Source organism: Erythrolamprus reginae, chromosome 2 (genome assembly GCF_031021105.1).
Source record: "Erythrolamprus reginae isolate rEryReg1 chromosome 2, rEryReg1.hap1, whole genome shotgun sequence".
NCBI lineage: Eukaryota > Metazoa > Chordata > Lepidosauria > Squamata > Dipsadidae > Erythrolamprus > Erythrolamprus reginae.
In genome coordinates this window covers 151,710,047-151,737,397 of record NC_091951.1, presented here as the reverse complement: position 1 = coordinate 151,737,397, position 27,351 = coordinate 151,710,047, and the positions used below count along the sequence as shown (strand labels likewise).

Below are 27,351 nucleotides of genomic sequence, written 5' to 3'. Positions count from 1 at the left end.
TCAACATTAACCAGTCTAGGAGACAGCAGGCCCCATATGGTAGCTTTAATTGTGACTACAGCAGGAAGGCATCACCTTTGTTCTCTTCAATGTCATTCCTATGACCAACAAGTCAATCTGCTCCTCTTGGCAATATCCTCCCTAGGTCTCCTACAATTCTGGATTACAATCTGACTGTTATAATCTGTCTATCTTCATCCCTTATCTAGGGAAACAGTAAATCCTACAGTTATGATTGCATACTACCAAGGATGTGAATACCAAAGTTGAAAAATAATATCCTATAACATAAGTACATTATCTTTTTCTCCCAATAATTTTATTATAAATACATTAAAATATAATTATAAATACATAAAATTCTGTTAATTCTTTTGAAAATAGGTGCAGATTTTTCACTAATTTTATGCTTTCTTACAATTCCACTAGTGTCTCTCTTATGCCCCCAATTAATACCACTTTTGTGATTTCCTAGAGTGGTTACTCCAAAAACCTTCAAAAACATGAACTGAATTTGAATGGTGAAATGTTATTCAGAATTCATGTAGCACCAGCCAGAATGGCCTTTAACTATATCATGTTCTCATGTCCCTAGATTACACGGCAGCTGCTCAATCTCAGGAAAAGACACAATTGCTTTCAGGTGTTCCTGAGAAGTGCAACATACATTCCCAATCATGTTTTGCTCTTTGAATCCAGACCTTGGCAGAACCCTAATTATTAACTCCATTATTCATTTCTAACTCAACAATATGGTGTTACAGAAACTTTTAATGATAATTCCGTTTTTATTACCATACTTTGTGATTCAGAAATGAATATATAACATGAATCCATGGAATATGGAGATGTGAGATTTGTAACAAGCCAAACATTTAATTCAAATGTTTCACCATATAATCAGTAACTATAGATATGGATTCAAGAAATAATTTTATATTTTATAAATTATATTCATATAACATTCTTTTAAAAATTTGTTTTAATTTTACATTGGTATATAACAATAATAATAATTTATTAGACTTGTATGCCGCCCCTCTCCGCCCCGCTCACAACAATAAACAATGCAATATAAATCTAATAATTAAAAACTTATGAACCTATTCACTATGGTTTTGGCTTAACCAATATGATACATTCAATAAACTGTGGTTAAATAAATCATGGTTTAAGGTAACACAGCTCACTAGTCTTAAATATTAATAAAGATGCCATTGCTATGTTAGGAAAGCACTTCAAAAAATGTTTCAAGATATTCCTTTCCACATTTTAAATGATAAGACGGATCATATAGTGCAACTTTTGAGTCAAAAACATGTCAGAGAAAAAGCTAAATTAACCTCCAGGATGTTAATTTCCTAGGTATAGAGAATGTTTGACATTAAGAAACATGACTAAGGAATAAACCACAATCAGCTTACTGTGTAGGGTTTCCATCTAGCAAACACAAGAGATGGCATTTAATTTGCTGTTTTTAGAAGTGAACTTTTATCAGACTGCCAACCTCAACATGACTCCGGAGCAAATAACAACAATCACACTGTGAAATGGAAAAGGAAGCCTAGGTAAGAAACCCTATTATTACTTGCTGACCTCATTCATCTTATGTTACACAAATATGTTCTTTATACAGTGAACTTCAAAATTGTTTTTATGCGAAAACTGAAAATGCAAGATCAGCAACAACTCTTTGGAAACATAAGCATACTGAAATTTAATAATGTGAATGCCATTTAAAAATGTGAACATTAACACACATGCCCCTTCTGAAAGGATGCAAAAAACCCCCAAATCCAGGATTTATTTTTTTAAAGCAACATATCTTCAGTTAGATAGATGACAATGCATCTCTTTGCTCAGGTTTGCCAACATAACAATCATGGATTTTCAACACCTCCAGTATTAGCAGCCTACTAAGCACTTTACACAATGTTTTCTATCCCTACTGATATTGTCTAAGTAGTGAAAATACGGGGCATTTATTCCTAGAATATAAGCTGTTGCCTATTCTTTTGATGTGCTGCAGTATATTAAATCAAGATAAAGGTTAGACTTCATTTCATTATCAACCAGGAAAAATATGAACATTTTTCTACCCTTTCTCCACCGTGTGCTAAACCATAAGCAGTATCAATGCACTTTATATCCGAACAGTTGCCAGCTGGCAGAGATCCCAACAGAATAAGAATTTATTTGCCAGAAGCACATTAGGTTTTAAGCAATAGTACAGGTAGTCCATTGGCCAGTTGCAGCCTGTAGAAGCCATAGTACAGGTGAAACTCGGAAAATTAGAATATTGTGCAAAAGTTCATTTATTTCAGTAATGCAACTTAAAATGTGAAACATAATATGTGAGAGAGAGACATTACATGCAAGGCAAGATAATTCAAGCTGTGGTTTGTCATAATTGTGATGATTATGGGGTACAAATCATGAAAACCCCAAATCCACCATCTCAGAAAATTAGAATATTAGAAGGATTAATATTCTGAATATACTTCTGGAAAGTATAAGCAAGAATATGTATTCGATACTTGGTTTGGGTCCCTTTTGCAGCAATTACTGCCTCAATGCCACATGCATGGAAGTTCTCAGCCTGTGGCACTGTTGAGGTGCTATGGAAGACAAGGAGGCTTCAATTGCAGCCTTCAGCTCTTCTGCATGCATCCACCCACCCACCCACCCACCCATCCATCCATCCATTCATTTAACTTCTATGCCGCCCTTCTCAACCAACATACAGCATTTTTCGGTCTCATGTCTCTCATCTTTCTCTTGGCAATGCCCCATAGATTCTCTATGGGGTTCAGGTTAGGTGAGTTGGCTGGCCAATCAAGCACAGTAATCCTAAGGTCATTGAACCAGGTTTTGGTGCTTTTGGCACTGTGTGCAGGTGCCAAGTCCTGCTGGAAAATTGAAGTTAGCATCCCCATAAGGCTTAGCTGCAGAAGGAAGCATGAAGTACTGTACTCCAAAATCTCCTGGTAGATGTCTGCATTGACCCTTGACTTAATGAAGCACAGTGGACCAACACCAGCAGATGACATGGCTCCCCAAATCAACACAGACTGTGGAAACTTCACACTAGACTTCAAGCATCTAGCTGTGTGTGCCTCTCCATTCTTCTTCCATTCTTTGGGTCCTTGTTTTCCAAATGAGATGCAAAAGTCTCCACAGTCTGTGTTAATTTTTTGAGTTTACCTGTACTGTATTACCAAAACAGCATCATGAAAATAGCCTACTTACAAGTTACAAACTAATAAGACAGCATGGTTAAAAATTGACCCAACATATGAATATGCATTTTACTATTTTAATCTCTAAAATACAACAATATCCAAGATACACAGGAAATGAATGGTATTTATCTACATGTACTAAAGCAGTACAGTATATTTCTATGTTAAATTTATATTTATTGACAAAGAAATAAAAGGAGATTAGTATAGATGTATTTCAAGCTATTTAGCTCTTGTCAGTTAACCATACCTTTCTGGGATTTGAACCTGTGCTATTTACATATTAGGTAGATGTATTAACCTCTAAGCCATGGGCTGTCCCCACTTTGTCAGCTATACCAGGTGGGTTTTTAAAATTAGGGCAACCTGGTGTACCCAAATATGGGATGGAGAACACTGCTTCCGCTTTTGCCTTTCAGCCCCAATCTAAGAGCCTTTGCAGGTAGTTGCTTTCATGACAAACTATTTTTGTGTTAAATTTATATTTACTGTACTGTCAAAGAAATAAAAGGAGACCAGTATAGATTTATTTCAAGTTAGCTGATAAGAGCCAAATAGCTTGAAATATATTTATACTAATATCCCTTTATTTCTTTCTCAGTAAATATAAATTTAACACAAAAATAATTTCTCGCGAAAGCGACTGCCCATGAAGGCTCCTGAAATGTGAAAGCAACAGCAGTATGCACCATCACATATTTGGGTAGACCAGGCTGCCTTGATAAGTGTATTTCTAGTTTTCAATACCTGCATTGAACATCCTATCTGCAGATACAAGTTGTCATGAAAGTGTTTTATATCTAATTTGGAGGTTTCACCATTTCTTAGGAACTCAGAACTCTTCATACATAATACTAACATATTAAAAAAAAATTTTTTTTTAATTCAATTGACATCTGCTTTCCACTCAAAAGAATATAGGATATTAACATCTAAAGACCACAGAATGAAACAATATAAAGTTAAAATACTAGCGTTTAAAAAATATATTCATTATTGTTAGCTGCCCATCTTATATCAAACTTTGGGCAGCTATCAATCAAGGATTAAAACATCACTAATGAAACAACTATAGTAAAAAAAAAAAAACCTACTAAAACCACAAACATTAAAAACTTAGCACTATGTTATGTTTCCAACAAGCAGTCACTGCCTCCTATCTCAGAGCTTAGGTGAAAAGCCAAACCTTCACTGTTTTTTTAGAAAGTTAGGAGGATAGAAGCAAGGGTGTTCCATAGGGCAGAGAACAGACATGGAAAATACATGCTTTCTAGTTCCCATAAGGTGGCAATATTTAAGGGAAGTGACTAGGAGCATGTAATCTGATATGTATTTTGCATTCTCTTCTAAAGGCAGACAGGTTGAGGATTAAGTGCAATCCTACAGAGGTTATGATCCACAATCCACATTCCAAGCGTTTTAGGGTCTTCAAAATGATCCAGAACATATTTGAACTTCTAGATATGACAAAATGTTGCAGCCCTTCTTCTTATAAATCAAAAGTATTCTTTACTCTTACAATATTGATCATCAGCCCCTTTGTTCAATTTAACATACTGGTTATATATTTTGTGGTCTAAGGACAAAAACAGGAACAGTTTCGAGTTCCCACATAAGACAAACACAGGATGTTTTGTTCCGAGCTCCTACTCTCTGACTTTTAATATATGATTTTTGTCACTCTCTCATTTTAAGGCTGTTCTTAAATTACATTACAATATGGTATAATTATTTTTCCTCTTTTCTTGATTTTATGTATTCACCTATTTGCCTAGTTGGCAGACATTGTTTATAAATACAACAAATTATATAAAACAACATGCCTAGTTTAATGTCGCTTGGGAGATGTATAAACCATGCCATCTGAACAATACAAAAATAGTCTCTCACATTTTCTAAGGCAAATTAAAGAAAAACCTGTTTTCTCTCCCAAATAGCTCTATATTGTGACAATTGAGAATAGACAAATTTCCCTATTTTCAAAGTGAGAAGCAAAATTGATCATACTACACACATATAAACCCAGAGCTGAACAAATTTACATAATTTTCAAACAAAAGTTCATTTGCTTTCAGAACATAACCACAAGGTAGGTAACAGTTGAAGTTCAAGTAACAGTCAAGAACTGAACATGTCCATTTCCTGCAGTGACAATACTTAGAAATAACCTTTTTAAAGAGGGCTTACTGAAAATCTGTCCAAGAACATGCATTTTGTTTTCTTCACCAAGACTGTGGAAGGATATTTTCATTCATGCAAGTGTTGAAGAGCAATGCAAACCTATTTCCTTTGAAGGTACCATTTGGGACACATGCTGACAATGGCGGGTTATAATTAAAACAATGTGAATATAGCTAACACAGGTACTCCTCAACTTATGCCCATAACTGAGACCAGAAGTGAGAAATTTGTTAAGTGAGTTTTGCCCCATGCTACAAATTTTCTTGTCACTGTTGTTAAGTGAATAACTGCAGTTGTTAAATTAGCAACACAGTTGTTAAGTGAATTTGGTTTCCCCGTTGACTTTGCCTGTTAGACGTTTGCAAAAGCTGATCACATGACTCTGGGACATTGCAACCATCATAAATATGAACCAGTTGTCAAGCATCCAAATGTAAATCATGTGACCATGGAGAGCTGCAATGGTTGTGAAGTGTGAAGTCATGTCACTTTTTTCAATGCCACTGTAACTTTGAACGATCACTAAATGAACCATTGTAAGTTGAGGACTATCTGTATATATTCAACAATATTCTTCAGTGTGGTTATATGAGAAATGAAAGGATAATTTAGCAAGATTGCAAATCCAAATATATTAACTTCTATGCCCTTCTCTTTATAATTTCAATATTTTATACATATATTTTATTAGTTAATAGCAAAAAGCAAAAAGACAATAGATTAGTAAAAAAGTAGAGCATACCTAATATTAAAATAAGTTTAATAAATAAATACCAAAACCTAAATATATTTACTTGGAAATTATTTCATATACATAATAAGAATTAATGAAATGGAATGCATCCTGTCAATTCCCACCAAGACATGTTTAATAAAAGACTGATGGAGAATAGTATTATAACAGGTAATTACTTGCTAGATTCTAAACTTCTAGCCTAAATCCTGATCTGAAATAGAAAGGTTCATTATTTTATATTAAGTATTAATTACCTAACAAGAACTGTGATGAATAATGATACATTTTTTGACACAGCCTAAATTATTAAATTGTCAGATATTAATTCTATAGGAAATAAGTATAATTAACTTTAGACCCAATTCAGACAAGAGTTTTACTAATATTTTATTGATTTTCACCTGAATCTATCCATCCATATTATTTCAAAACCTTTTTGTTTTTCAAGAATTTATGAAAGTAAAAAAACTAACAAACCTTGACTGCATGTCAGACAAAAATATCTAGGTTTCAATTGTGTTCCCATTTAGTACATGTTATATTTTCTAATTGTGATACAGAAACACATCAAAACCTAACACCTATAAAGTATTCTCGTTTGAAGTACTAATGAATATAGAACTTTGCTAATTCAGTTATCAGACTATAAAATTAACTGGATATTTTGAATCAAGTTATTTTTAAATTGCATCCCAAGATATATTGTGAAATTAGATCACGGCTGAATTAGAATCTGAAATTGAATTAATTCAGTAGAATTATTTTCTATACCACTTTTATCAACTATATAACACCTATTTTTGGATCCAAGTGTTGAATGAAACCAAGAAAGCAATGCAATATGAGATGAAGTAAGGCTTCAATGCATATTCTTTAAAAATGATTCAACAACTGTGCTGCTATATCCAACATTGCAGGCAAGGATAATTTTAAATAGGAGCCTGAAAGAAATACCATTCTTCAAGGCACAGTGCAGGGTTTCCCTTTGATTTGATCCCCTTACTAAATGTTAACCATATTGGAAGGAATCTATTAATATTTGTTTCCCTTCCTCACCTCACTTGAATTAGATGTACCACATTATTAACATTGAAAACCATTGAGTCTTTATGTCAGGATCATATAAATGTCACTGCTTAAAAAAATAAGGAAGTTCCAAATATAATTAGTGACTAAACTATTCACATTAATATATATATTTCAAACCCAGGGAAAATAAGGCTAAACTGATTTCTTTAAGCCCTCCAACCTTTTTTATGCTCCCCAAATATGAAGCATCTGAGTTTTATCTTTTGCTAATACAAAGAAGGACCAAAGACATTTATAGTTTGACATTAAAAATCTCCCATCCTAGAATTTAAGCAGGCCTGATTTAACTTTTTCAAATACATATCATTTATTTTTAGTCACCTTGCAGCCTCTACATAAAATACACATATTTTAAAATTAAAACTACTTTATTGTCCTGCTGCATAATTAAATAGTTGTACAGTATTTTGTTAACTACAAACGGTTCCATGACTTCATATATTTATAAAAACTACAAACTACCATATATTCCAGAAAAGGTTACACGTACTCTATTCTAAATGTACCTGGATGCTCAACTACTATCACTGTTTTATTAGAAGCCGAACAACATAAATTGAAGATTAAGTTTGTACAGCAAAATAAGGTATTCCTTTACTTTATTCACTGAACTTATAAGCTGATTCTTTCAGATTTCTTCAAGAGGAAAAATAGAGCAGCTTTTTTTCAAATAAAAATCCCCAAGATCTCTTCTTTCGTCAGTAATTCTAAGGAAATTGAGTAAGAAAAATATAACGAAAGCTGCAAATGTGTTTATGGGGCATATTATTAGTAAAAGAAGCAGTAGTACAGGACCCTATTACTTTCCATGAACTGTGGCAGTATTTCCCAGCTAGGGCAACTTCCCAGTCTACAGGAGGCCTTCAATTCTCAGAATCCTTAACTACAACCACCCTTGCTGGGGAATTCTGGGAAGCTGAAGTCCACCCACAAAGCTTTCTTTCCAAGAAGCATTAACGTTACCTCCCGTTGATAGATGTTACATACCCATTAAGAAACCACAGTATGGAAAAAACAACAACACACATATCGCCAGAAGAATATTTCCAAGAAGCCCTGCCTAATAGTATACAAAGTAAAAAAACTGCTGTCCTTCACCCTCCCTGGAGCACAGAACTCTTTCTCTCTTAGTAGCAAGGGAAATCCGACACTACCACCAAAGGGAAGAGGAAACAAGACATTTAAAATGGGAAGGAAGTAACTGGACAACTAACCCAGAACCTGCAGTATCGTACAGCAAGTCCGCATATAAGAAATGAATGAATGACTTTAATCTTAGGGGTTTTAATTTATTTTTATATTGTTCTTAATTATTTACGACCTCCAGAATCCAGAAGGAGTTGGGCGGCCTGTAAATTTAATATTTATATATAGTCAAAATATATATACTGCTCAAAAAAATAAAAGGAACACTCAAATAACACATCCTAGATCTGAAGGAATGAAATATTCTCATTGAATACTTTGTTCTGTAAAAAATTGAATATGCACAACAGCATGTGAAATTGATTGTCAATCAGGGTTGCTTCCTAAGTGGACAGTTTGATTTCACAGAAGTTTGACTTACTTGGAGTTATATTGTGTTGTTTAAGTCAGTGTTTCCCAACTTTGGTAACTTGAAGATATCTGGACTTCAACTCCCAGAATTCCCCAGCCAGCATTTGCTGGCTGGGGAATTCTGGGAGTTGAAGTCCAAATATCTTCAAGTTGCCAAGGTTGGGAAACAGTGGTTTAAGTGTTCCCTTTATTTTTTGAGATGTATGTATGTATGTATGTATGTGTGTGTGTGTGTGTGTGTGTGTGTGATATTTTTGCTGAATTGAAAATGAAGGGAGACTATATGTATAGTCTATATATACGTATGTGTATACTGTATATATATACACACACATACATACACATATAGATTATACATATAGTCTCCCTTCATTTTCAATTCATATATGTGTGTGTGTGTGTGTGTGTATGTATATAATATATAATCCCAGTAAGGGTATGGCTAGCTGGTGAGGCCAGAACAAGGCCGAAATAGCACTATCCTAGTCTCCCTTAATTTTAAAAATTCAGCAAAAACATGTGAGATAGATAGATATATTGATATATATATTGATATATAGACAGACATAGATATATAGATAGCTATAGATATGAAAACGTTAGCACATCTCGACCATCACCCCCTTCCCACTCCCGACCTTGACACGAAAACCCACTTCAAGCCAAACCACCTGAAAGACAATTTCTACATCTAAATTGAACAAAAGCCAAACCCAATGAGTTTGGGAGGGGGGGGGGCGATTACAAAAAGCCAAGGTCTCGGGAATTGGATGTGACGGAGTTTCTTTGGGAGAGACAGAAATCCCATTTCTGAGCAAACCTGAAGAGGGCAACCTTGGCTTCTTTGTGCAACCACCTACCAACCAACCAACCCCCCCCCCCCACCGACGCCTACCTACCTACCTTAAGAATATCTCCCCGTTTGAAACTGAGCTCATCGTCCGCGGTGGCTTTGAAGTCGTATTTGGCGACGGCTTCCATGCTTGGGGGGGCGGGCGGGGGTGGGGGTCGCTCTCGGGTGGCCACGAAGAGGGAAAAGGCGCTCGCTCGCTCTCTCCTCCCTTGGAGCCCTTTTCTCCGGGAACGCCCGGTTTTAGCTTTTGCCTCTGGTCCGCGCCGCCCTTTCTGCCCGACTTCCGGCTCTGGCCTCTCGCATAAGACCCGAAGAGGGAACAAGGCGAGGGCCAAATCCGCCCTAAGAGGGAAGGAAGAGAGGGAACATTGGAGGGAAGTAGCCCGGATCAATTGACAGGGACCGCGCCCTGCACCTCTTCCCTCCTTCTCGACTCGGCTCAGCCTTTTACCGCTTCCTCTTTCTTTGCAACCTCTCTTTTCGGCTCCCGGCGCAGGCAGGAAGCGTCGACTGGCAGGCGCTGCGGCCAATAGCAGCCCTTCCGAGAGGACGGACCCAGACTTCCCTCCCTCCCCCCACCCCACAGCTCCCCTCCCCTTGAGCCACCGAACAGGATAGGGAAAGAAAATCGGGCCTGCTCAAGCCCCTCCTCCTCCTCGCTCTACGCACCGAGCAGCTGGCCCTCCGACGCATAAAGCCGGGCTTCTCTGGCTTGAAGGGACGCTTCTTCTTTTTTTTTAGAGCAGGGAGCGGGCAAGGCCAAAAAAAGCGACCCCCTGCCTCCAATGCAGAGACCGGAAGTTCTCTTTGAGGAGATAAATGTTAACTTTATAACACACACGAAGTCTAAAAGGGAAACGCTTGAAGTCGCCCGACGTAAAAAGCAAAATAATAGATCCATAGGTTCAGAATTCTGGGAGTTGAAGTCCAGATATCTTCAAATTGCCAAGGTTGGGAAACACTGCGTAAGGGATGTGCATAAGTGCACCACTGTGTGTCCATCCCTGTCCTACTGTCCTCTTTTCTTACTTTTAATGTACAAACTACTTTTTATTTATGTACAAACTACTATTGTCTAATACATGTTTGACAAATAAATAAAATAAGGAATACATAAATAAAATGTGTTATGTATTCTCCTGTTCTGAAGAGATTTCCAACTCCACCACCAAAAGTCTAGCTTTTGCAGGAATTCATTAAAATATAACATGCCTCCTGTGGTCTTATGCCTGCCCTCCCGCTGTAATAGTACATGGCGTTCCCTTTTCTATTTAAAGGCCAAGGGTACATCCTAAATAGAATTGTCTAAATTCAGGGGTGGGGATTTACCATTTATTTCCAAGTGAAACACAGGATGGTGCCCAAGTTTTCACATAGTAAACTACAAACACATCATGACAAGTCTTCAGGGGGAAAAAAGCTTGCTTCAAAAAGAAAGGGGGGGGGGATTGAAACTTTCCCCTGTGTTATCCGGCCTCCATCACACCATTCCTCTCCTGGCAGGAGAAAATATTGTTCCCAACTTCCCAGAGTTGCTGGGAAAATGAACAGCTGTGCCAGAATTTTTTAAAGGGGCCATAATGTATATAAAGAGGGTATACAATCTGATGAGTTGAATTGCCCAGTTACTTTTAATAATTTACCAGACAGCCTTTAGCTTAGTTCTGTTTGAAATCTGATATTCAAAAAATAATTTTAAAAAAACATCCTTGAATTTATTGCACAGGATGAAAAACAGAATATTCAAATATGATAAACATAAGCTATATTGTGCCAGATTACCAACTAACCTATTCATTACTGTATATAAACTTTTACAGACACACCCCCTTCAAATAAATGGTTTATTTTAAAGGATGCATAATCAACTAGTGTTTCTGGCCTCACTTTTTACATTAATTGGTATACTATTCAATAAATTTGAAGCCAATAAAATCCCCTGCTGGGTCTTAGTCACGAGAAATACCTATCTCAGCAGTATTATTATTTATCATAGCAACTTTGGTTTTACTAAATGGAACACTTAAGTTCCCCCAGTTTTGCAGAATGAAGCTCAAAAAACCAACAGGAGGCAGGCTGAGGCAGTTCATAAAAAAAGGCAGGCTTTTTTCATTACTTCCTGCCATTTTAATAATACTTAACTCTTGAACTATGGCATACTGCATCCTGATTTTCCTTATATGCTGCTTCTTGGTTCCTTCCCTAAACATGTAGTGGGATTCAAAAAAACATTACTACCGGTTCTGTGGGCGTGGCTTAGGCATGGTGTGGCTTGGTGAGCAAGGCTTGGTGGGCATGGCAGAGGAAAGATACTGTAAAATCTCAAATCCCACCCCACTCTAGGGAAAGTTACTCTAAAATCCCCATTTCCTCTTGATCAGCTGGGACTCAGGAGGCAGAGAATAGATGGGGGCGGGCCAGTCAGATGGTATTTACCAATTTTCTGAACTACTCAAAATTTTAGCTATCGGTTCTCCAGAACCGGTCAGAATATACTGAATCCCCCCCCCCCAGATCAGTGTTTTGCTAGTGACTCATCCATGCCTCATCCACACTGTTCATGAGGTAGCATGAATCCATCCCAACTCTGTTAGTTTGCAGCACATCTGACCAGCACACAAGTAAATGACCTTCAGCAGGATTCAATTATATATAAGAAACTTCTTTATATATAATACCATACAGCAGAATTCAGAATCAATGAAGTAATATTCACAGAAACAAAATATAATACAGAGACAAAATAATACAGAGATTCTCTCATATATATACAGATCAGAGAACCTAAGCCATGCCCAGGCTCTGAGCTGTTTCTTGTGACCCCATAGAAACAAATATTGTTTCAGTTTCCAAACAGTCCCCATTGGCTGACCTTTTGCTATGCCTATATGTTGGCTGACCTTGTTATTAAGCCCTATTCCATTTAATGGATATACTCTGACAATCTCTGTCTCAGCCCAAGTCTGTCTTAGGACTGATCTATTAAACTACCTCCCACTGCTATCCAACTTTACTGTGAATAAAATGCATACTACATCCAGTGGACATGATTCATCCAGTGATGTTCAAAGTCCTCTAGTCCAGACTATACTGCAGGGAAGTCAAACAGCATTTCAAAACATTTCATAGGAGTTTTATAACTGAAACCTTAGTGCTGCTTCAATCATTTTTCCACGACAGGTAGGTTTAGCATTCTATCAAATAACAGATGTATTTATGTATGTATTAAATGCATTTATTGTTTTAATCTCCACACGCTACGGACAAAATAACTTTGAAGAAAGAGTATCTGGTTCAAAGTTCAAATAATATTTCAGGTTATCTTTTAGGATAAAATTGCAAGTAGCAGTCATTTTACAGTATCAGCATTTTCCCTCCAAAAGTATTGATTTTGTACATTTTATTTATACCTTATTTATTTATTTATTACTTGGATTTGTATGCCGCCCCTCTCCGAAGACTCGGGGCGGCTCACAACATGTGAGGCAACACATCAATTGTTCCTGCTATTTTCCCTAAAATGACCATTCTGTGCAGTAAGCAAGGCTGAAAGAGAATTATTGGTCTAAAATTACTGAGGGCTGATGGAATAACTAGTACCTGAGTGTCCTCATTCTTTGACTCAAATAAGACAAATTTAGGTTCCATATTTTACATATGGTAATTAATTAATTAAACATTTTAGCTCTAATTAATAGCAAAGTCACAAAGGAAATCTCAATCTGTCTATAATCTAGACATGGAATCATAACACTTAAATGTGTATCTAAAAGAGGATTTTAATTCCTGTGCCAAATTGCATATATTTAAAAATACATTAAGTAAAGTCTGGCATACACATAAATATGATAAATCTGGTCTTAGTCATGTTTATAAGCAAGTTCCATAGCTTGCTAGAATTAGTAATCAGGTATTCTATATAAAAGCACACATAAACTGGAATATATATAAGCCTAGAATAAAAATGTGTTTATGATTATAGATATGATACAAATTGGATATAAATTGTGATTACGTACATATATATATTCGACACAAAAAAACCATGTAACCCTTTCCTGGTACAGAGCTGAAGGGATTGGATACTGTAGCCTAGAGGTTAATTCTCTGCCTTACAAGGCCAAGGTTGAAGTTCAAGTCCCAGTGACGGTATGGCTAGCTGATGAGGCCAGAATAAGGCCAAAATAGGTCTATCCTAGTCTCCCCTAATTTTCAAATTCAGCAAAAACATGTGACATATATACACACACACACACACATATACTCTCTCTCTCTCTCTCTCTCTCTCTCTCTCTCTGTGTGTGTGTGTGTGTGTATATATATATATATATGTAGATTGTTCTGAGTTCGGGTTTTATCCCATGTAATATTTTGAATGTCTATGCGACATTTCGGTGAAATCACATTCACCATAATCAGGCTGAAGTTGTTAGCTTCGTGCTGCTTTGAATATAGTTATATATATATGTCACACACACACACACACACGCGCGCGCACACACACACACACACATACAGTATTTTTCCAAACCAGAATTGGGAAAAACTGTATAGTCCCAACACTATTCGTTATCACTACAACTGTAAATCATTCTTCTAAATGAACAATCATGGTTTTAACTAGAGTTTGTTGAATAAGCTATGATAGTCAAGCACAAATAGTAAAATAAAATGTATGGATTCTAAATCACAATAGCTGGAATTACAGATTCAGTAAACCAAGAAACATAATATAGTTTCGTGGAATGTGCAAAGCTTCCAAGAGTGATCATGCTACTTACTTTCCTGCTATTTCTTATTTCTGATTAAAAACTGCAGAGTACACTAGACTCCAAGAAACAAACTTAAAACAAATCACAGCTACAAATTGTAAATGTTATTTATTTATTTATTTATTTATTTATGGTGGTTATTGGTCAAACATGTACAGGAAAGTAGTTTGTATAAACATAAGTAGAAAGTAATGATAAAAGAGGACAATAGAATAATAGGACATGGATGGTGGGCACAAGGGTACGCTTATGCACGCCCCTTACAGACCCCTTAGAAATGGAGAGAGGTCAACTGTAGACAATCTAAGGTTAAAGATTTTGGGGTTTGGGGAAACCACAGTCAGGTAGTGCATTCCAGGCATTGATCTATTGATATATGATCTAAATAAGGTGGAACGAAATTCAATCACAGACATCATTCTTAGACCCAACTCCAATATTGTTTATTGTGTTGTATAAAAAATCCATTCTATCATCTTCTTTCTTGTGAATGAATTCACTCATCAGGTTAACCCAAAATACTTTATGCTTTAATGCAATGTGAAAATCCAATCAAAATCTTTATCCCAAGTTAGATACTAGTCTTTTTCTTTCCTCCTACTTATAATAGAAAACTTGGGAAAAGACCCTCCTGTTTTTCTGATACTCTAAAAACTTTGAGAAAAATCAAGTGATAATTCTTTTATTTTTTTACTTTCTACTACACAAAATGCATTAGTGGCTGCTTGATAGATTTGTGGCTGGTATCTGCTGGTATTAATACATTAATTAATGTAACGCTTGAAAACCAGGTCTACAAATTTAAATTTTATAATTGTTCTGCCAGCAGTAATACAATACCAAGACAGTTCATTGTCTAACTGAGCCAAAATGCTTTCAATAAAGAACAATTTGACTATTTTGTCTTGAATGGGCTTCCAAGAATCAAATTATTCAGAAATTTTAGCATTACACTAAAAACAACAGCAAGCAGACTTATAAAAACACTGAGAGAACAATAGAATAAGAATGAAAGCAAGAATGTTTATTGAGCAAAACAATTTACAAAACTTCACTTTCACTTTACAAGCATAAATGAGGCATAACATATTAAACACAAAACAATAATAAGGAAAGCTAGACTTATCAGGAAATTGCTGACATGATTTAGTATGACATTTTTCACCCTGTCGCTGAATTTGTTTGGATATAGAGTATAGACAGTGAATATGAAACTCTGAAGAGAAAATCTTTTGTCTAACTCATTGCAGGAATGCATATTACAAAATGATCTGTAAAGGAAATGCGTACAATTTCCTCTACTTGCACATGACTCAGTTTCCAAACTGCAATTTTGGTAAATCCAATGTGAGTTAATAGGAGAATTAAATAAAGCAGAAGGAAGCTATTTTGAATTTATGACCTCAGTTATTAGTGATATATATGGAAACTAAGACAGATGTGCATGTACAAGTAATTATAAAAATAAGAATAGATTTAAAAAGTTTGTGGGGGAACATAGGACAGTAATGGTGGAGAAAACAAATAGAAATTCATCCCCCACCCCATTTTATGATATCAAAATTCAGACTTATCCAATGAGGCTAAAACTTGGGGAATAAAGGGCAGACAAACCATTTTTTTACAGTTTATAGTGCCTGATATCACAGTATGTAATGATAACAGTTTAGAATATTTAAAAAAATAGATAAATTTATTCAGAACATCATTAGAAAGTGTACTAGGTCTGACTATAATTTTCACTGCCAAGGTTAAAATTCTTAAGAATATAAATTTTATTCACAAATTAGACGTTACTAGCATGACTAGCTAGTTATTTACTATGGGATTCTGACTGATGATTATAGGAGTAGAAAGCTCTCTTTCTCGTGTCTGATCTAGAACGCTTTCAATATTGCTAACTGAAGCTTCTAATGTCTGTAGAGATTCTCAGTCATCCAGACATAGTTGTCCATTTCTATGACAACTGTGACCTGGATGGACTATGACAAATGGTGCAGCAAGATTTGTCAGCAAGGTTTGGATACTAGTTTGGTAGTTCATGCACTATAAATTCTATGTACTAGTGCCATACTATTATTGGAGCCAGTTTGGTCTAGTGAAGGGGTGGGCAAAGTTGGCTCTTCTTCTTCTTTTGGACTTCAACTCCCAGAATTCCTGAGCCAGTCATGTTAGCTCAGGAATTCTGGGAGTTGAAGTCCACATGTCATAGAAGAGCCAACTTTGCCTCTCCCTGGTCTAGTAGATAAGGACCAGGCTAGAAAGTTCTAGAAGGTTCTGGAAAACCAGTAGCGGAAATTTTGAGTAGTTCAGAGAATCGGTAGCAGAAATTTCGAGTAGAACTGGAAAATACCACCTCTGACTGGCCCAAGAATGGGGTGGGAATGGAGATTTTACAGCAGCCTTCTCCTGCATGCCTAGCAAGCCGCACCCACCAAGCCACACCACACCCACCACACCATGCCCACAGAACTGGTAGTAAAAAAAATTGGATTTAACCATTAGTTCAAGTCTACTTTGTCCATGAAAGCCAGCTTGGTGACATTGCGCCAGTCATTCTCTTTCAGCCCAACTCACCTCTCAGGTGTTGTTGGGAAAATAGGAGGAAGGTGTGTTGAATATGTTCATCACCTTGATTTGCTTGTAAAAAAAAAGAAAGGTGAGATATGAATAAATAGAATACATTTATCTACAAAATGATGCTCATGGCTACAAAAGGGATTTATAAATATCTATATATTATTTATAAATATCGAATAGCAAATTATTTCCCCATATATTTTTTTCAATTAAACCCATTTCTCTTGTGTATATATATGTAAACAACAGTCATTTAACAATTATGTTGCTTTCCTTTTATGATGTCATTTTCAGTGCATTTATTATTTAGCATTGAGCATTAGAGATTTACACTGATACATACACAGTAAACCTAAAACTATATTTTCTAACTTTATAATTGTTTCAAGCTTTCACAATCATCACAGATTACCCTTCTTCACTGAAAGAGATTTTTCATTATATCTCTTTGGTGTCAAACTGATACAAAAGAAATTTTTGCCATAGGAATCAATGTAAAAGCAAATAATGTGTGTGATTGGGGAAACCACAGGAAGGGTGTTTCCTTTCAGGAGATTCCTAGAGAGGCCCCATGGAGGCTTCTCCCTGCCTTTTCTGGCCCTGTTTCATTCGAGGAGATTCCTAAAGAGGCCCCGTGGAGGCTTCTCCCTGCCTTTTCCGGCCCTGTTTCCTTCCAGGAGATTCCTAAAGAGGCCCCGTGGAGGCTTCTCCCTGCCTTTTCCGGCCCTGTTTCCTTCCAGGAGATTCCTAAAGAGGCCCCGTGGAGGCTTCTCCCTGCCTTTTCCGGCCCTGTTTCCTTCCAGGAGATTCCTAAAGAGGCCCCGTGGAGGCTTCTCCCTGCCTTTTCCGGCCCTGTTTCCTTCCAGGAGATTCCTAAAGAGGCCCCGTGGAGGCTTCTCCCTGCCTTTTCCGGCCCTGTTTCCTTCCAGGAGATTCCTAAAGAGGCCCCGTGGAGGCTTCTCCCTGCCTTTTCCGGCCCTGTTTCCTTCCAGGAGATTCCTAAAGAGGCCCCGTGGAGGCTACTCCCTGCCTTTTCCGGCCCTGTTTCCTTCCAGGAGATTCCTAAAGAGGCCCCGTGGAGGCTTCTCCCTGCCTTTTCCGGCCCTGTTTCCTTCCAGGAGATTCCTAAAGAGGCCCCGTGGAGGCTACTCCCTGCCTTTTCCGGCCCTGTTTCCTTCCAGGAGATTCCTAAAGAGGCCCCGTGGAGGCTTCTCCCTGCCTTTTCCGGAGAGGGGCGGCATACAAATCTAAATAAATAAATAAATAAATAGATAGATAGATAGATAGATAGATAGATAGATAGATAGATAGATAGATAGATAAATAGATAGATAAATAAACAAACAAACAAATAAATAAATAAAAATGGTTCTTGAGAAGAAGCAAAAAATTCTTGAGCACCCAGTTCTTATCTAGAAAAGTTCGTATGTACAGGCATTCGTAGGTAGAAGTACCACTGTATATAGATCAAGCAAGCAAATAAACAGTAAATGTTTAGGAACACTGATAAAGAGGCATAAAACTATGTGCTGCTCCACAATGAAGCTCCATGCTTTTGCTGCTGTTCTAGTAATTTCTCGGCTGGCCAAATAAGTTTTGCTTTTCCTTTTGCATGCCCAGAACAGCATGACAATGGATTACAGCAAGAGAGGACAATTTGTTTCTCTGCCGGCAGCCTGCTTTATTTTTGTTCTAATGGGTGTACAAGAATGTGGTGAGAAGGTGGGTGATTAACCTTCTCTGTGTCCCTCACAGACTAGGAGTGTGTCAGAAGATCTATTCCACTTTTGGCAGCCAATTCTCTCTCTCTCTCTTTTTTTTCAAATATTTTTTATTAATTTTTAAAAATATAAGACAAAACAAGACAAACAACATTTAACAAGTAGAGGAGCTACCATTGCTCCACTAAGTATAGAAGTCTTACTACTACAAAAAAGAATAACTAATTATAATTAAATCAATACAGAAAGATAAAAATTGTTAGTAACATATCTCTTAATTATAATCATTTTCGTTATATCATTGTAGTTATAATAATCACAATTAGTAAAACTAAAAATGATCCATTAAGTATCAGTATACTATGTATTCTACCTTGAAATTTTAACTTTTCTATAGTTTATTTTTATATCATTAATAATCTTTATTAGCATTCCACCAATTATATACTTTCTCCCAAGTTTTATAAAACTCTGTTTCCATTTGATTTTTTAAACTTCTCGTCATCATATCTAATTCTGCACATTCCATAATTTTCTAAAAGATGTCTTAGTCTTTTGGAATTTCCTTTTCTTTCCATTTCTGTGCAAATGCAATTCTTGCCGCTGCTAATATATGAATTATTAAATAGTATATTTCTTTTTTATATTTAGTATCAGTAATACCTAGTAATAAAAATTCCGGGGTTTTCTTAATTTCCTTATTTGTACTTTCCTTTAACCATTTTTCTACCTTATTCCAATAGATCTTAGATTTTGAGCAAGTTCACCATATGTGAAAATATGTACCAATTTCTTTTTTACATTTCCAGCAAATAGGGGAAACGTTTGGGAACATCTTTGAAATCATATATGGGGAAAGGTGGTTGGCAGCCAATTCCCTTACTTGGATAAAATTCTTACCTATTCAAAGCTGGTCAATGAGCAAACTGGTTAAATTGAAGGCTATTGCAATACACTCGCTTTGCACGAAGGAGGGTCATATTTTAGCTAATCTCAACAGATGACCAAAACAAGAATCTATCTTACGTAGTGAAAATATTATCACCCTCTTATTCAACTTAAAAATATAAACCTGGATTAAGAAAATACTTTGCATTCTTAAACTTCCTGTACCATCCACCATATTTTACAAAATACTGCAGGGAGAACAATCCTTAGCTTAGGAGCAAGACAGTAAAATTAATCATATTTTTCCATGGAACCAGATTAATCTCAGTATACAAAATCTTTAGCAGCAGAAACAATAGTTCACTTCCTCCTTGTTCCACTAGTCAAAGCTTATAAATAGTCTTTTTTTCCCCTTCCTCTCTTTCGGGACATATACATTAACAATAATGCCAAATGTCTACTGTCTAGACAGTAATGGGCAGCCAAAATTTTTACTGCCACACTGTGGGTGTGGTTTACTTTGTAGGTGTGGCTTGATGGCCATGTGACTGGGTAGGAGTGTCTTGCCAGCCATGTGACCAGGTGGGAGTGGCTTGAATGATCATCATCGTTCAAGTGAACTGCTATTGCCGCACAATGTCTTTTCATCTCAGCTGTGGGCAAAGGGAGGACTTCGTGAGGGGAAAAAGACCGCAGCCCAGATTGCTTCAGCGCGGCGCAGCTCTCCTGGCCTTGAGGCTGGAGGGGAGCCAGGCAGCAGAGAGGGAAGCTCGTCCAAGGCCAGGAAGGAGGAAAGAGGGAAAAAGCAAGGAGCAGACCCAGCAGCAGCAGAGGAAAAAAGGAGAGCCAAACTAAGACCGGTAATCCAGGAAGTTACTGCCGCCGGTCAGCTGGAGCTGTACATGCAGCTTCATTTCCGCTGGTAGAACTGCGTTCCATCCCGTCCTGCCTTCTGCCCACCCCTGTGTCTAGACCAGCCCATTAAAATACATCAAAACTAATCAAGGAAAGAAGCTACTTGAATTTAAGTAGAAACTTCCTAAAGTGAGAAAAAATAACCAGTGGAATGGCTTGCCTTCAGAAGTTGGGGGCACTTCATCACTGGAGGTTTTTATAAAGTTTTGACAACGGTTGATTTGAAATGGTATAGGGTAGTGATGGTGAACTTTTTTTAATTCACGTGTCAAAAAGGGGGGCAAGGGGGGCATGTGTGTGCGCCCACACCCATAATTCCATGCACCCCCCCATGCATTTTTGCATGACCCCCCCTGCTGGCATCCGATGGCATGCCTGTTTTTTGCTCTCCACAGGCTTCAGAGCCTTTCTAGGAGCCTAGGGAGGGCAAAAATGGCCTCCCCCCAAAAAGGCCCTCCGGAGGCCAGAAATGACCCATTTCAAATTGGGAAATGGGTCATTTCTGGCCTTTGGAGGGCCCCCGGTGGGTGGGAAAGGCACCTTTTGCCCTCCTCAGGCTCCTAGAAAGGCTCTAGGAGCATAATGAAACAAACCCATCACTGCCTGTGTCACTTTATTCTGGACTGTGGGCATACTGCAAAGATGGTAAGCTCAAACCACTTTTTCCACACTGTTATAAATTTGAACAGCTCTTAAACAACTGATTGTAATTTGAGCACTACCTCGTTCAACCCAATCTCAGAACAAATGTGTTTTTTTAAAAACTGGATCCTGTTCCTTTAAAGTTTTGCTCTCGGATAATGGATCACAAGAGTTATCCAGTGACAGATTGGTAAGGCCAGGTGTGATTCAGAGTAGCTTTCCTGATCACCTTAAAGTAGCTGCCCCTTTTCATGGGCTCACATTTTCTGTAGAAATAATACATTTCATTTAAGGTGCTCCTGATTCATGCTATGTGTGTGCCAATGCACACCCCTGATAATTCTACCCTTTGAATCTGAATTGATGTAATATATAGTATCCTCCTTCCATAGGTTACTAAAAGGTTCACAATTTAGAGGAATCTGTTTATGTTTACTCAGAAGCAAATCTCATTAGTTTCAGAGATTCTTCCTCGCTCTTTGTGTTCCAGAAGTAAATATGTTGAGCCGGAGTGGCGCAGCAGGTAGACTGCAGTTGACTGTAGATCTGTAGGTCAGCGGTTCAAATCTCATCACTGGGTCAAGGTGGATTCAGCCTTCCATCCTTCCGAGGTGGGTAAAATGAGGGCCCAGATTGTGGGGACAATAGGCTGGCTCTGTTATAAAGTGCTATTGCTTACATGTTGTAAGCTGCCCTGAGTCTAAGGAGAGGGGCGGCATAAAAATCAAATAAATAAGTAAGTAAGTACTGTGTTTCCCTGAAAATAAGACAGCGTCTTATATTAATTTTTGCTCCCAAAGATGTGCTATATCTTATTTTCAGGGGATGTCTTATTTTTTTCCAATGAATTGTATCCTGTATCCTGCTGCAGCAAAAACACATTCAAACACACAGGTTGGATGCATATTGGACGTGTTTTAAATCTGATTGATGCAGCGTTTGGGGATGCAATTTATGGACAGCAGTGTTATATATGTTCTGTTCGGGAATGCTGCGAAATGAAATGTCTCCTATGTCTTACATTCGGGGGATGCCTTATATTAGGCAATTCTGCAAAACTTCTCCTGTGTCTTACTTTCGGGGGTGACTTATTTTCAGGGAAACAGGGTAAGTAAGTAAGTAAGTAAGTAAGTAAGTAAGTAAGTAAGTAAATAAATAAATAAATGTAAATTATATTTGCCAACTAGGCTCCCTTCCACGCATAAGGATTGGACAATTTGGAATTGCACTGCCTGTGGTCTGATCTAAGTATAGTACACAAAATTGTCCGCTGCAACGTCTTATCTGTCAATGATGTCTTCAGATTCAATCTCAATAATACATGGGCAAACAATCGATATAAACTCAGGGTAAACCACTCCAAACTCGATTGCAGAAAATTATGACTTCAACAACAGAGTGGTCAATGCCTGGAATGCTCTACCCCAGTGTTTCCCAATCTTGGCTAATTGAAGATATTTGGACTTCAACTCCCAGAATTCTCCAGCCAGCAAATGCTGGCTGGGGAATTCTGGGAATTGAAGTCCAGATATCTTCAAGTTGCCAAGGTTGGAAACACTGCTCTACCCGACTCCTTTGTTATACCCTCAAACCCTTGCAGCTTCAACCTTAAACTGACTACCATGGATCTTACCTCATTCCTAAGAGGTTCATAAAGGGGGCATGTATAAACACACCAGGGTGCCTACTGTCCCTGTCCTACTGTTCCCATTTATTTGTATTCATTTCCTTTTTTGATGTCCATGTTCATATTAATACCTGCCATCTTGTACATGTTTGACAAACAAAATGAATAAATCAGTGCTATTCTGTACTGTGAGTTTTCAGCTGTTTTAGGAAAACTGAGCCAATTAATTCCGCAACTTAACAGACTTGGGTCCTATGTTAGAAGAAACGCTGCATTGTATTTCATGCTTGTCCTCAGAGATATGAGATGGGGTGACTTTTTATCGGGGAGTCTCTCCCATGAGAGTCCCTCCCCAGATCATAGATCTTCCCTCTCCTAAACCATATCAGCCAAACTGAGCAGCAGCTTTGCCATAAGTCCTGAAACTTGCTTTGGTAGCACCTTCTCTCCTTGCAAAGGAGCCAAGAAGAGAACATAACATTTACGGATGCAGTGGGTCAAGAGTTTAAACATTTAACATCAATTCCATACGATTCTACTGATGTTGCCTGGTGATAGGGTGTGAAAGTAGGTTGCTCAGTCTAGTACAGTGGAACCCCGACATAAGAGCTGCTCTACTTAAGAGCAACTCGAGATAAGAGCTGGGAGGGGAGAGATATTTTTGTTCTACTTACAAGCCCAAATTCGAGATACAAGCGCCAAGGAGCTGTCTCCTGAAGCCAAACGCTAACTTCCGCGTTCGGCTTCAGGAGACAGCTGCGAAGCGGCGCGCGTGTTTTAAAAGGTTGCAGCCGGCCTGGGGGGCTCGGGGGGGTGCTTGCAGCTTTCTTTCTTGCTCTTTTTCTTTCTCTCTTTTACCTTCCCTTCCTCTATTTCTTCTTTTCTTTCTCCTTCCCACCTTCTTCCCTCCCTCCCTCCCTTCACTCATTCCTCTCTTACTCTCCCCTTTCATAAGTTTCCTTGCTTCCTTCCTCTGTTCCTGTCCCTTCCCCCTTTCTTTCTTTCTTTCTTTCTTTCTTTCTTTCTTTCTTGCTCTTTTTCTTTCTCTCTTTTACCTTCCCTTCCTCTATTTCTTCTTTTCTTTCTCCTTCCCACCTTCTTCCCTCCCTCCCTCCCTTCACTCATTCCTCTCTTACTCTCCCCTTTCATAAGTTTCCTTGCTTCCTTCCTCTGTTCCTGTCCCTTCCCTCTTTCCTTCCTTCCTTCCCACCCACCCTCCGTCCATTCATTCACCCATTCCTCTCTTGATCGCTTAAAGCCGGTCCCTGGTGCAAAAAGGGTTGGGGACCTCTGTCCTACAGGATTGGGTGGCAGAGAAGTTGAACATATGTAAATTTAAAAGTTTAAGAAAATTTACAAGTTAAGTGAAAGAAACTTCATTATTCATTTATATGTACATTTCTTCATTAAAAACATGTCTTTCTGCATAATTTAGACTAACTTTGTGAGTTTTTTGAGGGTTGGAACCAATTAAAATTATTTACATTAATTCCTATGGAGAAAAGTCGTTCGAGATAAGAGCTGCTCGACTTAAGAGCCCAGGTCCGGAACGAATTAAACTCGTATCTCGAGGTACCACTGTATTGTTAAGTAGGACAAATCTGGTTGTTATGCTGAAGAGACTTGTATTTTCTCAGATAACCTTAAAATAAATATTAAATAGAATGTTTATTCTGAGAATAGGCTGGTGGTACTTTTTTTCTCTCCAATGTCCTTACCAGATTTACATATAAGAATTTGAAATTAGGGAATTGAAACTTCTAAAATGCAGCTTCATTGATGGGAAATATTTTATTTGTTGATTTCTACTTATTACGAAACTGTTCACGTCACACATGTTTCCTGAGAAAAAGAAACATTGGTAAGTTTCAGTCCAGTTAAATTCATTTATGATTACAGCATTATAATATCATCCAAGCCAGTGTTTCCCAACTTTGGCAACGTGAAGGTATCTGGACTTCAACTGGCTGGGGAATTCTGGGAGTTGAAGTCCAGATACCTTCAAGTTGCCAAGGTTGGGAAACACTGATCCAAGTATCCTACCTTTATTTCAAAGCAATTCAGTTTTTATCCTATAGTTAAATAAGCATACTTAGGACTGCAGCATTATAAACCAATTTTATGAATCACTATGTTCCATTGTAATAGGAGGGATGTCTAGAACCTTTGTCTTAAAAAAACAATTTCCTTTAACTCCACTTCTACTATTATGAAAAGCTACACCCATTTTGCACATGCATTGTGACTTGTAAGATCTTACATTAAAACTTATCAGATGATGCTCAAGGTGGCAAGATGTGCATATCATTCCGCTTTGATTGCATCCGTGGAATCCCACCCAGCCGCCCTGTCTAGGGTGACTCGCTCCCTCCTTAACTCGGGGGCGGGGTGGTGATGAGTAATTGCAGGGCAATGCTGAGGAATTTAATGAATTTTTCAGATAAAATCGCTCAGATCCGGATGGACCTTGACTCCAATTGGAATGCAGGGTCGACTGACAACAAGTCAGTCGAAGTGACAGGGGCACATCTTAGTCTGGTTGTGTGGGAGGAGTTCGACCTGGCAATGCCTAATGAAGTAGACAAGGCCATTGAAGCTGCCTGTTTATTGGACCCATGTCTGTCCAGGCTGATTTCGGCCAGCAGGGAGGTGACATGGAGCTGGGTCCAGGAGCTTGTCAATGCTTCTTTGAAGGAGGGGTCCTTTTGTCAGAGTTAATTTTCAACTTGCTTTGGAAATGTGGAGGATATCAAGTACTATACAGTTTCCTTAATAAAGACACTGCAGCAGAAGTTATTTCTTCAGAAGGCTTTTACTTCTTCTTAGTATCAAAACTATTAACTCTATACTATATTACAAAACACCTAACCAAACTATTACACTAGTTGATTTTATCACAGACCAACCAACCACTACTAATCAAATCAAACCACTAACCACTATCAGACTGCAGCTATGCAAAGGTACACTATAATATATACAAGTATTGACCGATCCGGTTGTAGAACAGATTGCATCATTCTGCTGATGCACAATAATTTAGCATCCTTCTACTTTACAGTAATTACAGCATTTCCACTGTACTCTTAATATTACTGCAGGTTTTAAATCTTGATACCTTTCCGGCTCCCTTAAAGGAGACACTCATGCGCCCCTTGCTCAAGAAGCCTTCCCTGGACCCCATTGTTTTGAATAGCTATCATCCTGTCTCCAACCTCCCCTTTTTAGAGAAGGTTGTTGAGAAGGTGATGGTGCTCCAATGGTCCTTGGATAAAGCTGATTATCTGGACCAACAGTTTGGTTTCGGGCTCGGCTACAGCATGGAAACTGCTTTGGTCATGCTGACAGATGATCTCTGGTGCTTCTTGGTGGTCTCTCAGTGGCTTTCGATACCATCGACCATTGGGTTGGGAGTGGAAGACATCGTTGTTTGGTGGTTCTCCTTCTACCACCCCGGTTGATCACAGTCGGTGTTGACAGGTCGTCAGAGATTGACTCCTAGGTGGGGTTCCTCAGGAGTCAATCCTCTCCCCTCTGCTGTTTAATATTTACATGAAGCCGCTGGGTGAGATCATCCGATGACACAGGGTGAATTACCATGTCAACCCATCTCCATCCCATGTCAACTCAGCGAAGCAGTGGAAGCAGGATTTGGCAGCAAGTGGAACGTTCCACTGATGGAGTCTGCGGAGAGGGGCGGCATACAAATCTAATTAATAATAATAATAATAATAATAATAATAATAATAATTTATTTATTCAACTACTATGCTGCCCAATCCCAAAGGACTCACGAGGGCTTACAATAATAATATAAATAGAAATACAAATACAAAACACTAAAAAGAATTTGAACATACTCTAAAACTATAAAAGCCCGTATTAAAAGAAACACATTAATTATAAAACAGTTATAATCCCATACATACATATCATTCATGCAGTGTGGCCTTGTCAGTTGTTAGTTCATGGCCTCCCAGGCCTGCTGGCAAAACCAGGTCTTCGTGGCCTTACGGAAGACCAGTAGTGTGGGAGCAGCATGGAGGATTTTAGTCTTAATGTTTCTCTTTTACTAGTATCATGTATATAAATATTGTTATATCTTTGTATACTATCAATATGTACTTGGCATAACAAATAAATAAAATAAAATAATTAAATCTTGATCCCATCACCCTAGAACTGAAGGGGGGGGTGTAGGTAGCTGCTTTGTCTGTAGAACATGTTTATCCTTTCTTCATCCAGAGAAACATATTATTTTTTTCAATATTTCCTAGGTAGTATATTTCACTTTTTAAGAAGAGGGCTGGGTCCTAACTTCCTTCAAACATAACCTATCTGTAAAAGCAGTCACTCTTAAAGTTAACTTATTTGTGCATGGTTCAAAAATATTCTCAGATATGTCCAATGTAAAACGTATTTTACTCTATTCTTTCTCTGTGTGAGTCAAATTTAATCTTTAGTTGTAATCTTTAGTCCCTCGAGTTCCCTCTAGTGCCAAACATTTTAAATCCTATCCTATCGTGTGTTATTTTAGGAATTGAAAAC

The 27,351-nt window shown here is 37.8% G+C and overlaps 1 protein-coding gene across 2 annotated transcripts in view; it reads right to left on the bottom strand.

Annotated features, from left to right (window-relative positions):
- Positions 1–10,447, bottom strand: part of GRB2 (growth factor receptor bound protein 2) — a 90,932-nt gene extending 80,485 nt beyond the window's left edge. Inside the window, exons 1-2 of one of the 2 annotated variants that reach the window (XM_070739935.1) lie at positions 10,328–10,447; positions 9,709–10,000 (exon numbers count right to left, since the gene is read on the bottom strand). In XM_070739935.1, coding sequence (XP_070596036.1) covers positions 9,709–9,786 — 78 coding nt within the window. In that variant the 5' untranslated portion in view covers positions 9,787–10,000; positions 10,328–10,447. Of the gene's footprint in view, positions 1–9,708; positions 10,001–10,109; positions 10,213–10,327 lie in introns of those variants that run through there. The other variant, XM_070739936.1, reaches the window with a different exon arrangement.
- Positions 10,448–27,351: the final 16,904 nt, after the last annotated feature.